Source organism: Alexandromys fortis, unplaced genomic scaffold, assembly GCF_014885135.2.
Source record: "Alexandromys fortis isolate MF-2015 unplaced genomic scaffold, M_Fortis_MF-2015_v1.1 scaffold_6, whole genome shotgun sequence".
NCBI classification, from domain to species: Eukaryota; Metazoa; Chordata; class Mammalia; order Rodentia; family Cricetidae; genus Alexandromys; species Alexandromys fortis.
The window spans coordinates 25,665,013-25,677,071 of record NW_026067902.1 but is presented as its reverse complement, the minus strand read 5'-3'; the positions used below and the strand labels follow the sequence as shown (position 1 = coordinate 25,677,071).

General features: G+C 42.1%; 1 protein-coding gene across 14 annotated transcripts in view; it reads right to left on the bottom strand.

Moving 5' to 3' along the window:
* Positions 1-12,059, bottom strand: part of Ryr3 (ryanodine receptor 3) — a 528,284-nt gene that overhangs the window by 299,486 nt on the left and 216,739 nt on the right. For all 14 annotated transcript variants that reach the window (XR_007590437.1, XR_007590438.1, XR_007590440.1 and 11 more), the window contains exons 4-5: positions 7,910-7,984; positions 4,615-4,693 (exon numbers count right to left, since the gene is read on the bottom strand). Coding sequence is in view for 8 of the 14 variants with exons in the window: in XM_050134439.1 (XP_049990396.1) it covers positions 4,615-4,693; positions 7,910-7,984 (154 nt within the window). In the remaining 6 variants the exon portion in view is untranslated. The remainder of the gene's footprint in view (positions 1-4,614; positions 4,694-7,909; positions 7,985-12,059) is intronic.

The following is a 12,059-nucleotide window of genomic DNA, read 5'->3' as shown; positions in this document are numbered from 1 at the left end:
AGCCAGTGTTTCTCTCTTCAGTGCTCAGAAAGATGACCCCAGAGTGAGGACTGACAGATGCCCAGCGACAACACAGCTTCCAATCAACTTTTGTGACTTGACTTAAATATGGGCAAAGATAAAAGGTCACTTGGAATTTGAGGAATGCCTCTGACATTGATAACAGGAAACAAACACAAATGATGGAGAAAGAACTAGAAAAATTAAGATTGCAGAGAACAAAAACTTTAAACAATTTTGTAAATAACAATCCTAAGGAGGAAAGAAAATGTCATACTCAGAAAGTATCATGAGGATTCCCTCAAGAGAGGAAGAAAATGACTCCAATTCTAAAGAAAAACAAAATGATTACAGTTGGAAAATCTTCCAAAAAGAAAGCAGCAAAATAGTTTAGAAAGGGAAAAAAATAGAATTGAACATGGTGGTGCACACCTTTAATCCCAGCACTCAAACGGCAGAGGCAGGCAGATTGCTGAGTTTGAGGTAAGCCTTGTCTTAGAGTTCCAGGGTGTCACAGTGAGATCTTGTCTTAAAAACAAAACAAAGGAAGAATTAGAATTTGAGAGGAAGTGAGAGGAGAAGGAGAAGAAGGGGGTGGAAGGAGAGGGCACGTGAGGGGTTTGAGAGAGGAAAAGGATGTAATTATATTCTGATTAAAATAAAATTCTAGAAAACAATATAGAGGAATCCCAGAGCAAGAATAAAGAATAAAGAGTATCAACAAAGAAATAATACCCCTAAAGCTTTCCCAGTGCTGGTCAGTAAGCATCTGTGAACAGGAAAGTCCCCAGGGTACCTGGCATAGTTAAGCATCCACCCTACACTGCACCCTCTTGAGACTGCACAACAGAAAGAGTCCAAGTCACACTGTGGAATTTTGGATGTTAGAGAAAGAGAAAAAGAGTTTTCAGAAAAGATAAACCAGTCACACACAAACCATCAGGAATCAGAACACGCTTGTGTCAGTAGCCAGTTTGTCTCAGAAGCCTGAAGAACGCCAAGAAAAAAAAAAACTTTTAATACAGAATTAAACTAAACTATGAATTACTTATGAAGCAAGGATGAACAAACCTTCAGATAACTTAGTACCTGCATACATCTTTTCTGCGAAAGCTACTGTATAGTGTGGTTAGCCAAAATAAAATAGTAACCCATGCTGTAGTCAAGAGGAAGCAGAAGGTAGAAGAGGCAAAATGAAGTCCGTGAGTGATAGTGGATATTTCTAAGATGAAGAGATAATGTGGCTGATCCTTATAATTCAGGGACATTTTTGCATCAATGGGAAAGCTTGGAAGTGAATCCATGATTCAGTCACGGGAAACAAAACCAGGCAAAACAAACCTGTGGGTTATTTACAAATACGTGATAGTAGTTATATCAATGTAAGTTGTTGGTTTTGTTTGTACATAAAAATAAATAAGAACATATTCAGAATGTAAGGAAGAAGGACAGTGAAAAGTAGAACGTGAGAATTAAGCTTTATCAGGACATGAATAGATAAAACCTAATCTGGAAAGAACAATGAAATGGCAGCATATATGTATTTTTCATAAACAGCAGCAAGCAATGATAGAAGAGCTGAACACAGGTGCCCGAGGCAGGAATTTAGATTTGGGAGCAGATCTTTTTAATAAATATCAAAGTGCCATTTGTCAATGAAAATTGTATGTAGGTATTTCACTACCTTTAAAAATGCATTACAAAAGGATATGAACTCCATCTTTGAAGTGAGAAAGGACCAGGCTCTCCAGTATAAACTCTGTGCGCCGTGAGAGGGCACCTGGCATGAAAAGCATCGTGAGCAGACACACGTAAACGTGAGAGGGCAACTTCCCTGCCACTTCTCACGTCCTTGGAACTGGTCCCTGAGCTCCTAGGCTGTGTCGGTCACTAGCTCCAAAGCGCATGGCAGCACTTGTATGATCTCACAGGCCTACATTCTAAACCTGCGGCAAAGGAGTAGACTCAAAACTTCACACATGTGAAGAACTGAGCCATCAAATCAGTTGTTCTGATTATCTAGTCTGCTAAATCTAGGAAGTTACCAGTAGATATGGGGGGAAAAAATCCAGACTTATTATTGAAATGCCCCCTAATATTTCCTCCCACTTTCTCCTTGACATCCAACCCAGCTAAGGTGTTTGTGCTACAGAGCATTGACAGAACTGCCTGGTAAGGAACCAGGATTCTATCCCAGTGGATTCTATGTGCCCTCCTTCGTGACAGGTCTCATCCCAGAAAACCCTGACTGTCCCTGGGGGACCCAGCGCCTCTCCTGACTCAAGGAGAGTGTGAGTGGAGTAGGTCAAGGATGCAAGAAAAGCCAACTATTCCAGGCCCCAACTTTTCAAGCAGCCTGGCACCCCTTTCCTGTATGCCCCCACACAAGTCAGTTTCTGAACAGCCAGTGTGAACCTGGCCCAGCTCAGGTATCTACTAGGTCTGCTGTCACCGAGGGTCCTACTGGTTCTGATCTCAGGGACTCAGAAAACGACTTCCTGAAATGAGCAACGGTCTATGGTCCTCCTTTCCATCGGCGGCTCTAACAGCAAATTAGGTAATTTCCTGAACTCCTTGCTAGGAAGTGTGACTTTTCCATTCCTTTCTAGTTCTCACCAAACACAACATCATCTCACTGCTATAAACAGAACAGAGGGACCACATGACTCCCCAATTACATGCTAGAAGATTGGCATCTGGCTGGTCCAGCGAGGTCAGCTTCCATTCAGAGAGTGACATTCTACTCAATTTGTAAGTTTTAGCAATGGTTGACAACATTCTAGAGAAAGTTATACTTGAAGAAAAACACAAGCTAAGAGCAAAGAAATCTCAAATCTGACTCCCACATGATCTTACTGTAGGGGGAAAAGCGTCACAACAGTCAGAGACAGGCCCTGCCTTTCCAGTGTACAAAGAGAGAGCACAGACAGCCTGGTGCAGGCCGCAGAGACAGCAGGTGCGCGTGGATAGGATCCTACATTGTTTCCTGATCATCACGAACTCAGCTCATCTGAACCCTCAGCTGATACACTAGCCTCATTTCAGAACAACGGCACAGAAGTTTGTCTGTCTTTGGAAATGCAGCATTGGCCCTCCCTTCCTGTTAGGTGGAAATGCCATCCTGTTAAAGACTAGAGTCCAAACAGAATTTCTGTTGTTCCCTAAGTGATTTTACTTCCCTGGTCTCTCTTTCCCCAGCCTGGTTAATTTTGAAGTCCTAATTTTAGTCCATGTTCTACTCAGTATCCCTCCAGCAAATCCTTTCTCGGCTTAAATCCATTACAATCAATTTCTGTTGCTTTTGACCACACGTTCTAATTGGTAAGAATACCCCAACCCCTACCTGGAGCAGAAATTCTATATGCCGTGCCCTTGACTGATGGTCATGTCTAAACATGTTTCCAGATACAGGGAACATGCTACATCCCTGGCCAGCTGTTCCTCTGTCAACTGCAGATATTACAAAGCATTTTCCCTCACGGAGAGTGCCGGTTGTATGTCTCATTTCAACCTCTATCTTCTTCTCTGTTGGCCTTCAGAATAGCCCCCAGGAAACTGGTATTTTCTTAACAGTGTAACTTCGTACATATTTGTGGTTGTCTTGGGCCCCTCCCTTCATTTCTGGATTCCAGAGAGAGCTGGCATCGTTCTGGCCACCACCTTTCTTAGTGCTGACTTCTACAGGGACTTGCTATAGAGCTTAGACTGGCCTTAAACATACTAAGTATCCCAGGCTGACCTTGAACTTAAGATTCTTCTTTGTCAGCTTCCCTAGTACCAGGTTCAGACACATGCACCATGTCTGGCTGATCATCAATGTATATATTGCTTTATTTACATTCATGCATACATACACACAATGAGGTGGTTTCCAATGTATTTGATGCTTTGTAGAAGACAAATGACATTGTATTACTTAGTGTGAAATTTAAGACAAAAAAACTCTCTTTAAACTAATTCTATCACAACAGTTTTAAGTTTTTGATCTAATATAGACACTTATTTATTAGTATTTTCTCAATTATTTGACAATTATTTTGTTGTTGTTATATAATTTATGGCAAAAACATTTCTCTACTTCCAGAGATAGGTTTTTGCTTAAAATACTACAGATAAAGCTTAGGTAAATTTATAAAAAAATACACAATAAATATATGGAAAATACACTGGAATGCCAAAACTGAGTCTGGTGAGCATCACTGACTGACATTAGGGAAAGTGACTTGGGAATGACTTGTTTGGAGAATACAAAGGGCCCATATCTCTAATCTAGACATCATATTTCACTACTAAGCCCTAATGAAGTCACTTTTGTTTTCTTAGCAGTTACTCAGTACCTATAGTTCTCAAGAACTAAATTGTCCATTTATAGTAGTAAACCATTAAAACAGTTTCCAGCACTCAGACTTCAGGCCTCATACCCTCCCTGCCTTAGACTCCATATTTTCATATGCTTCACAATCCTCCCTTGAATCATCCTCAAAATATTTTTTATCAGTTTTATCATTTTGGACCTTGTTGATGTGGAATTCCAAATGAGTAACATACCCAGCTTCTTTCTCAAAAGTCCCCAGCACAAGATCCCGCTGGCTGAAGCTGGGAATGACAGCTTACCTGTGGCATGTTCCCGCAGACCTACATCAAAGGCAAGTTTATCTGTCTGGGATCTTGACGTGGTCAAGCATGTTAGATACTGTGGAATAAGAGCAGATACTGGGAGTCAGACCCTTCTACCAAGTCCCGGTACCACCACTAGTTAGCTTCCTATTAAATGCAGGAAATCAGCGACTATAAAACAGACTCAGGCTTCTTCCTCAATGGAAAGTTAAGTGATGTCATGCTTTTGGAAAATATTTTTGTGTTAAATGTAAAATCTCAAAGACATTCTTATTTGATCATCTAGTAATGTCTAGGACTCTATCCAGAACGAATTGAAATATTCAGTATGCTTTAATTCAAAGGTATTCTGAGAAACTTTTTTCATATTTTTAGCTTAACAGAACATTTAATTCACATCAACCATCGAACACTGTGATCATATTGGCCACTTCCAGAGCTTGGCAGGAGGCTCTTCCACCAGTGGCTCTCATGGCTTTCACTGCAGCATCTTCCTTGACAGACTCGGTTCATTTTCAGCCTAAAGAATTGCCTCTTCTACTCCACAGCCCTGAAGCAAGTTTTCTAATGTCGTAACATCTGGTTCCTCTAAATCCATCAGTTAAAGCTGCGTTTCCTATACTCAGCTCAGGAAGAAGCTTAAAACTCAACTTTGGCCCTTCCTAAGTTCCCCAGAGGCAGGCATACCTGACTTGACCTTTCAACTTGAACTTGAGAATAATACAAATGGAACATCAAAAGCCAGCAGCAGAGAAGAGGCAAGATCAGCTTTGGTTCTTCTGTTTTCTGGAGTACTGTGCCACTAAGAATACTGATAAAGGATGTGCACAGAGCATACAACTTTATTTTTATAAGATGTTGAGCTAAGAAGTCACGTAAAATAGCACATTTGTACAGCTGACATAAACACAAAACTTAAATGTGTAACATATGATTAGAATGAATTATATTGGGATAATAATAAAAATTGTGCTTGGATAAGTAAGGTGGGTGGAGGAAGCTGGGAAATCAGATAATTCCCCATTTAATTTAGTTTAACATGCTTTGAGAACTTCATATATAAGCACTGCCTCTACCTCTCTCCTGCCCCATCCCCTTCTAACTCCTCCCATGTGGTTCCCCAAATTCATGAAATCTTCTATTGTTTTTGTTATACACACACACACACATATGCACATGCAGAGTCCATGTGTCCAGAGCTGATCACTCACTTGAGGTTGCATAGTCTATGTGGGGCATTGTCCCTTGAGCAGAGTGTTTTTCCATCTCTCAGCAGCCATTGGCCTCCTATAGCTCTTCATCTCCTAGGGTAGTGGTTCTCAACCTTCCTAGGGCTGTGACCCTTTGATACAGTTCTTCAAGTTGTGGTGACCCCCCATAACCATAAAATTATTTTTGTTGCTACTTAATAACTATAATTTTGCTACTGTTAGGATCACAATGTAAATACCTGTGTTTTCTAACAGTCTAAGGTGACCCCTTGAAAGGGCCATTTCACCCCTGGTTGAGAGAACCACTGATCTGGGGGATGGGGCTGTGTGGGATTTCCCCTCTCCATGTTGCCTTGTCAATTGTTAGGAGTTTCTTTTAAAAGAATCTCCTGATATTTTAAACCTCTCAAAATAACATTTATCTATTTTTTTGTGGGTTATGACAGCATATATGCAGGTGAAACTTTTAAAATGATCTTTAAAGCAGTTTAATAGGGGAAATAAACGAGGGCTGTTTCCTTGCCTTCTTGCTGATGCACAGTTGTGTAGGCTGGAAGCAGAGCGGGGGGGGGGGGGGGGGGGAAGCACAGGCACACCTCCAGCTCTCTGCAAGCAGGTGGAAAATCGGTGCATTATAAAGGCTTATTTCATAGGCTTTACACCAAAGCTACTTAAAAGAAAGCCAGTGCAGGGTTTATGTTAATTGGGAGTGAGGTTTTATTTTTTTTTTCTTTCTTTTTTTAAAAGAGGAGTAAATTTAGGCATAAATAGTTCAAATCTTTGCATCTTTACCAGGTGCTAGCCTGAGTTTTCTGAGTCATTGGGGGGGGGGGGGATACTGTTTCAAGATTTACTTATTCTATCTGGGCAGAAAAAAAGCATATTTTAGGGTTCTTTGTAAATAAGCAAACAGATTCTAAAAGGTGATCATCTCTCAGTTCCAGAGATTGCCAGGCAAAGGGTCTCCCCATTCAAAACTGCCCCAGTACTCAAATACAGCTGGCCAGCTTTGTGCGGTCTCTTGCCATGAAGTAGCAAATCAGGCAAGGGTTTGGTCTGAAAGGTCAGCTCCCTACCAGTGCTCAGACAAAATATGCTGCAGCAAATCAATTATTTAAGAAGTAGCTGCTGAGCATGCTACAGTTTGGAAGCCCAAACTTTGAGAAGTTCGTGTGGAGAACCTGTGAATGTGTGAGAAGAAACAGCAATCCCCTGTCCCTTCCTCGCGCTGTTAGGATTGCATGCGGCCATGCCAACCTTCCCGGAAGGTCCTGGAGGTCTGAACTCAGGTCCTCCTGTTTGCACAGTTAGTGTATCAGTTTTCTTAGGGTTAGAAAATGAAGAGCTATCTTCCTTACACCGAGAGCATGCACGAATTATATACTTAGGTGCTGAGAGCAAATACTATTGGAGTCAGCTCATATACTAGATCAACCTCACAATATTTGCAATAACTCCTTGCAAAACATCAGAAGTGTATGAATTTTTCAAGTTATGTTTATTAAATTCTGCCTATTTTTTATTCCAAGCTTTTGCTTTCCAAGTTCGGCTGAATTATCGCCACTCTAGCATTTTGGTTTCAAGTCCCTGATTAGTATAGCCCGGGCCAGCTTTCTGTAATTGCCTGGTCCATTATCTTCCTCCTGCCACTCGGTTAGCATAATACCTGGAAGGATTCAAATTCTTCCAGGACTGAAGGCCCTGGACACATTCCATTTCTTTGGCTGTGTACAAGTAGAGAAATTCCACACAAATCCCATTTGGTTTGTTTTATTCAAATACTAAATAAATCAGTTCCTCCACAGTTCATTTGATCAGTTATGCATTCGAGAAATATTTACTGGGTATCTAGTATATCGGTGGACCATACTTGGTGGGGTTAGGCTTTGTGAAGTTTAAAGAAAGGGAATGGCTCTTTTCCTCACTCAATGGGACACAGATTCAGTAAACATAAATCCCTGGGTTATGTGGGAAGTGATAGGAAGGCAACAATGGACTGAATTATTTATATTCTGAACTGCTGTCAGTGTTCATCCTTTCTTCCTCATGAATGGTGAAAGCTGACATCTCCGTGTGCTTACCATTCCACTGAAAGAGTGCCTCAGGAGAATTGCGTGACCGTACAGCAGGGTCCTGTGGCCACCCCCTTGTGCTGCCTGTGGGAATGAGGAAGAAATCTGTCAGCACATACCAGCTGTGGCTTCTTTGGCAGAAAAGCAACACGACGATTTGGGATGCAGATTCCGAGAAAAATAACCATGACAAAACTCCCCAAGAATCCATTCAAGAAGCAAGTGTCCAGCCAATGGGCGAAAGGAGACTTTGTGAGCATAGCCATGCGGCATCCTTGGGAGAGGGCGGAAGGGCCTGTTGCTCTCCTCAGAAACGGCCTCTGCCCAGGATGAGCAGGAACCCAAAGCTGTTCCAGACTGAAGCATGTAAATGAAGTACACTCTGCTTACCTTCCTTTGAGCTTCTCAGAAGCAACCGGGATGAGAGAGACACAAGAGAGAAGTAACTACAGCCTAGTGCAGGAGGGCACCATGGCCTGTGAGCATCCATGTGTACCGCGGATCTTGCAGTCTTTTGTTCCCTTCTGGGCACTGTGCTTTCTACCCATGCAACTCAAACGGTCTTTCTCACACAGATCTCACCAACCAGGGATGGCTCTGAAACCCAGGACTTTAAAATAGAGTAGCTAGTTCTGCAGAAATGGTCCCCTTAGTGGAGAGGCCCATGTGACTGTCCTCTCCGCCTCCCTCTGCACATCCGTTATGACGATTTGATAGTGGTTGCCCAAACAGCAGAGAAGGAGGTCAGAGAAGATAAAATGGCCCAAAGGAAAACCAGCCACTGGTGCCTGATCTTCTATGGGACTCTGATCCATACAATGTTAGGCTGAAATGAACAACATATGCTAGGAAAATCAAGTGTGACATCCCAGCTACAAGTGGGTATAAAGAACAGTCAGCTGAAATTGATAATTAAAATAAAACAAATCCTGTATGATTTTGGTACCAATCCCATACTGTTTTGGTACTAACCTAATTCTCCCAACATCATGCTAATATATCCCTAGGTAACACTTTTTAAACACACACACACACACACACACACACACACACACTTTTAAAAGAAGATACTTCCTGCTTACAGGCTGTGTCTTCCCCAAGGGAGACTACAAAGTCTGAGAGAGCGAACGAGATTTTGTGTGTGGTGTGTGTGTGTGTGTGTGTGTGTGTGTGTGTGTGTGTGTTTACTTGCCCACACTTGTGCTTGAGAAGGCCAGAAGTGGCCATGGGTTGTCTTTCTCATTAGCCTGTTATATATTTTTTGAGACAGGGTTGCTCTTTAAACCTGACCAGTTGCCTGACTAGCCAGAAGGCTCTTGGAACCCTCCTGCCTGGTGCCGAGATTACAGGGACATGCTGCAATGCTTGCATTTCATGTGGGTGTTGGGGATCAGAACTCAGGTTCTCATGCTTATACAGCAAATGCTTTGACCCCTGAGCCATCTTCCCTGGACCACTAGCAACAGGAATTTCAGCATTCTGTGTCTGTGGTCCAAAAGCATCTTTTATGCATCCTATTCTTTTTAGAGTTGCAGACTGGCTGCCCAAGGCGCTGTCTGCAGTTTTATCCTATCCATCCTGTCCCCTCCAGGCATGGCAACGAGCAATGTAGAGGACGAGAAGCAGGAGGTGGGGAGAGAAGCAGAGGTCTGGATAATGAGCTATGAGTGATTTCATTTTGTTTCTGTTTGGAGTAGCAGAATTGCTCTTTCACAGAGATTTTTCCCCCATGTCATTCAACCAGTCTAAAGAGAAAAAAAAAAAAGACAAATGTGGTATATTGAAAAGAGGATAACTAAATATAAATGTGGCTGTGTTCACCCCTCCGATAGAGATATTTAAGTGTTCTCAGATTTTAATACCAAGTAGGATTATACAGCTTTTCACAATATTTCCAAATTTCATGGAACCATTTGCACTAACTTCAGCTGTATTTACAAATGTGTCAACACCTTACATTAAAATTAGATGTACTAAATCACTTTACATCTTGTCTGTCTAAATGGAATAGTCCCATGAGCTTGTATCCTTACAACTTAACTGAGGTTTCCAATGTCTCATGTTGTGTGTGTGTGTGTGTGTGTATATATATATATATATATATATATATATATATATATATGCCTACCATGAATAAGTGACTAAATTAGATGTCCTCCTATCAACTGTGGGTTCAACTCTTTTCTAATTCTTCTGTGTTCCCACCAGCTCTGTAATTACCAGAAGTCAAGAGTTGCTGACTCTGAACAGTATCACAGAGTGACTTGGGTTGTTCTCCTCTGATACTTCTAGGAAACACTGATGGGACCTCATCTCTTTCATTATGATGCCACCAGAGAAAGAAAAGGATTTAAATGCCTAGTGGAATGGAATCTAATTTTCTCTGCAGACCCTTGAAGCCTCACATTCTAGCTTCTCTCTTAATATAAGTAGTAGTTTGTAGATGTCGGAGGATATCAGAATCACCAGGTCCCCACTCCACAGTGGCCTGGGCCTGGCCCAAGGATCTGCATTTCTAGGTCTAGGTGATGCCGATACTGCTAGTCTAAGGCCAAAAGTTTGGGGATTGCCATTAGGGGAATGGATGGCTCTGGTGCTAGGATGGAAGAGGAGCCTTTTATCACCATTGTAATGTTGATTTCTGCTATGGAGCAATGCCTTGTATGCATCAGGGGATTCATAGACCATCACAGTCCATCACCATGGTGACCTTTCAAGTTTGCAATGAATTTCACATTTAATATGGGAAGAATTTGGTGCCTAAAGAGGGTGCCTTGCTGTATGTGTCACAGTTGATACGATAGTACCATATACACTTGGGTTAACAACAGATCTTCATCTCATTTTCCTAATGTGTGTACAGTGATTGCACATGCCACCAATGGGAAGAGATACAGAGACATCTTTCATGGGACTCATATAGCTAGGATCTAATTAGCTCCAATCCTATGGCAGGCACATAACACAGAATGGCACACAGGGAGCATCTCACTTGATATTAACTAGTGATGCAATGATAATCACCCCCATTTTACAGCCACATGAACTGACACTTAGATTAAATTACTTGCTCAAAGTCATACGGGTCCCAAGTGCAGAGTGGGAACATCACAAAGGGTATTTAACCATGCACCACAGTACTGCCTTTTCTGTAGTATGGCAGGGGAGATGAAACTTGGACAAAATAAAACCTTGTTACATGAAGAAACAGCATACATATTAAAGAAGTGAAGCACAAAATTTTAAGTAGATCATGAGGGTAAGAATCTGTGCTAAGGAATGGCTCTATTGAAAAGGTAGACCAAACACAGACTGCTGACATATAGATGGTCAGAGGGAGACACCAACATGGGTGGACTGTGTCCTGGAAGTAGGAATTGTAAGTCACACTTGACTTCTCACAGCCATCCAGTAGTTAGTGCCCACGGACAGGGACAGGTGGATACATTGGGGTGCAGACAGACTAGTCAGGCTATGCAGGCCAAGACTCATCGCTCACTGTCCCACAGGCAACAAGACATGGGAGTGTCTTATGACAGGATGGTGTCGCAGCCAAAACTGTTCCTTAGGAAGGGAAGTCAGTGGTAGAGGAACAGAGGAGCCAAGCCCTGAGGGGCAGAAGGGGTGGTTCTCTCATTTGGTTTCTTCTACATGGTTGACAGGGAGTGAGCAAACCAAACTTTGGGGTGGTGTCTTTCTTTATTCCTTTCTCTCGTTCAAATCTAAAACAACTGTTGGTATCACCTCTAAAACATTCTCCAAGCAACCACTTAGCCGCCCAGTGCTCCTAGTCCCTGTGACTGCTTTGTGTCTTATCTGGCCTATGGTCATGACCTCCAAAATGTGCCTGTAAAGTAAGCCATGGGCTAATGTGGCAGCCAGAGCCACTCTTTCCAAACATGTAAGCCAAGTCTTTGCTTTCCAGTGGCTTGCTATCCAGTTAGAGGCAAATGCTCTCATTGCTCATTTGAATTCTCTGCATCAGGATTGGAAGTTTTTCTCTGAGAGCCCACACGGCGAAGTATGTTAGGCTCTGTGATCTTACAGTTATCGAATCCTACCTCACATAGTTTTTAAAGGAATATGTTCAAAATTTAGACAACAATTTTACCTTAGCACACTGCAAGTAAAAATGACAGGCTGGATTTTGCCTGCTGCT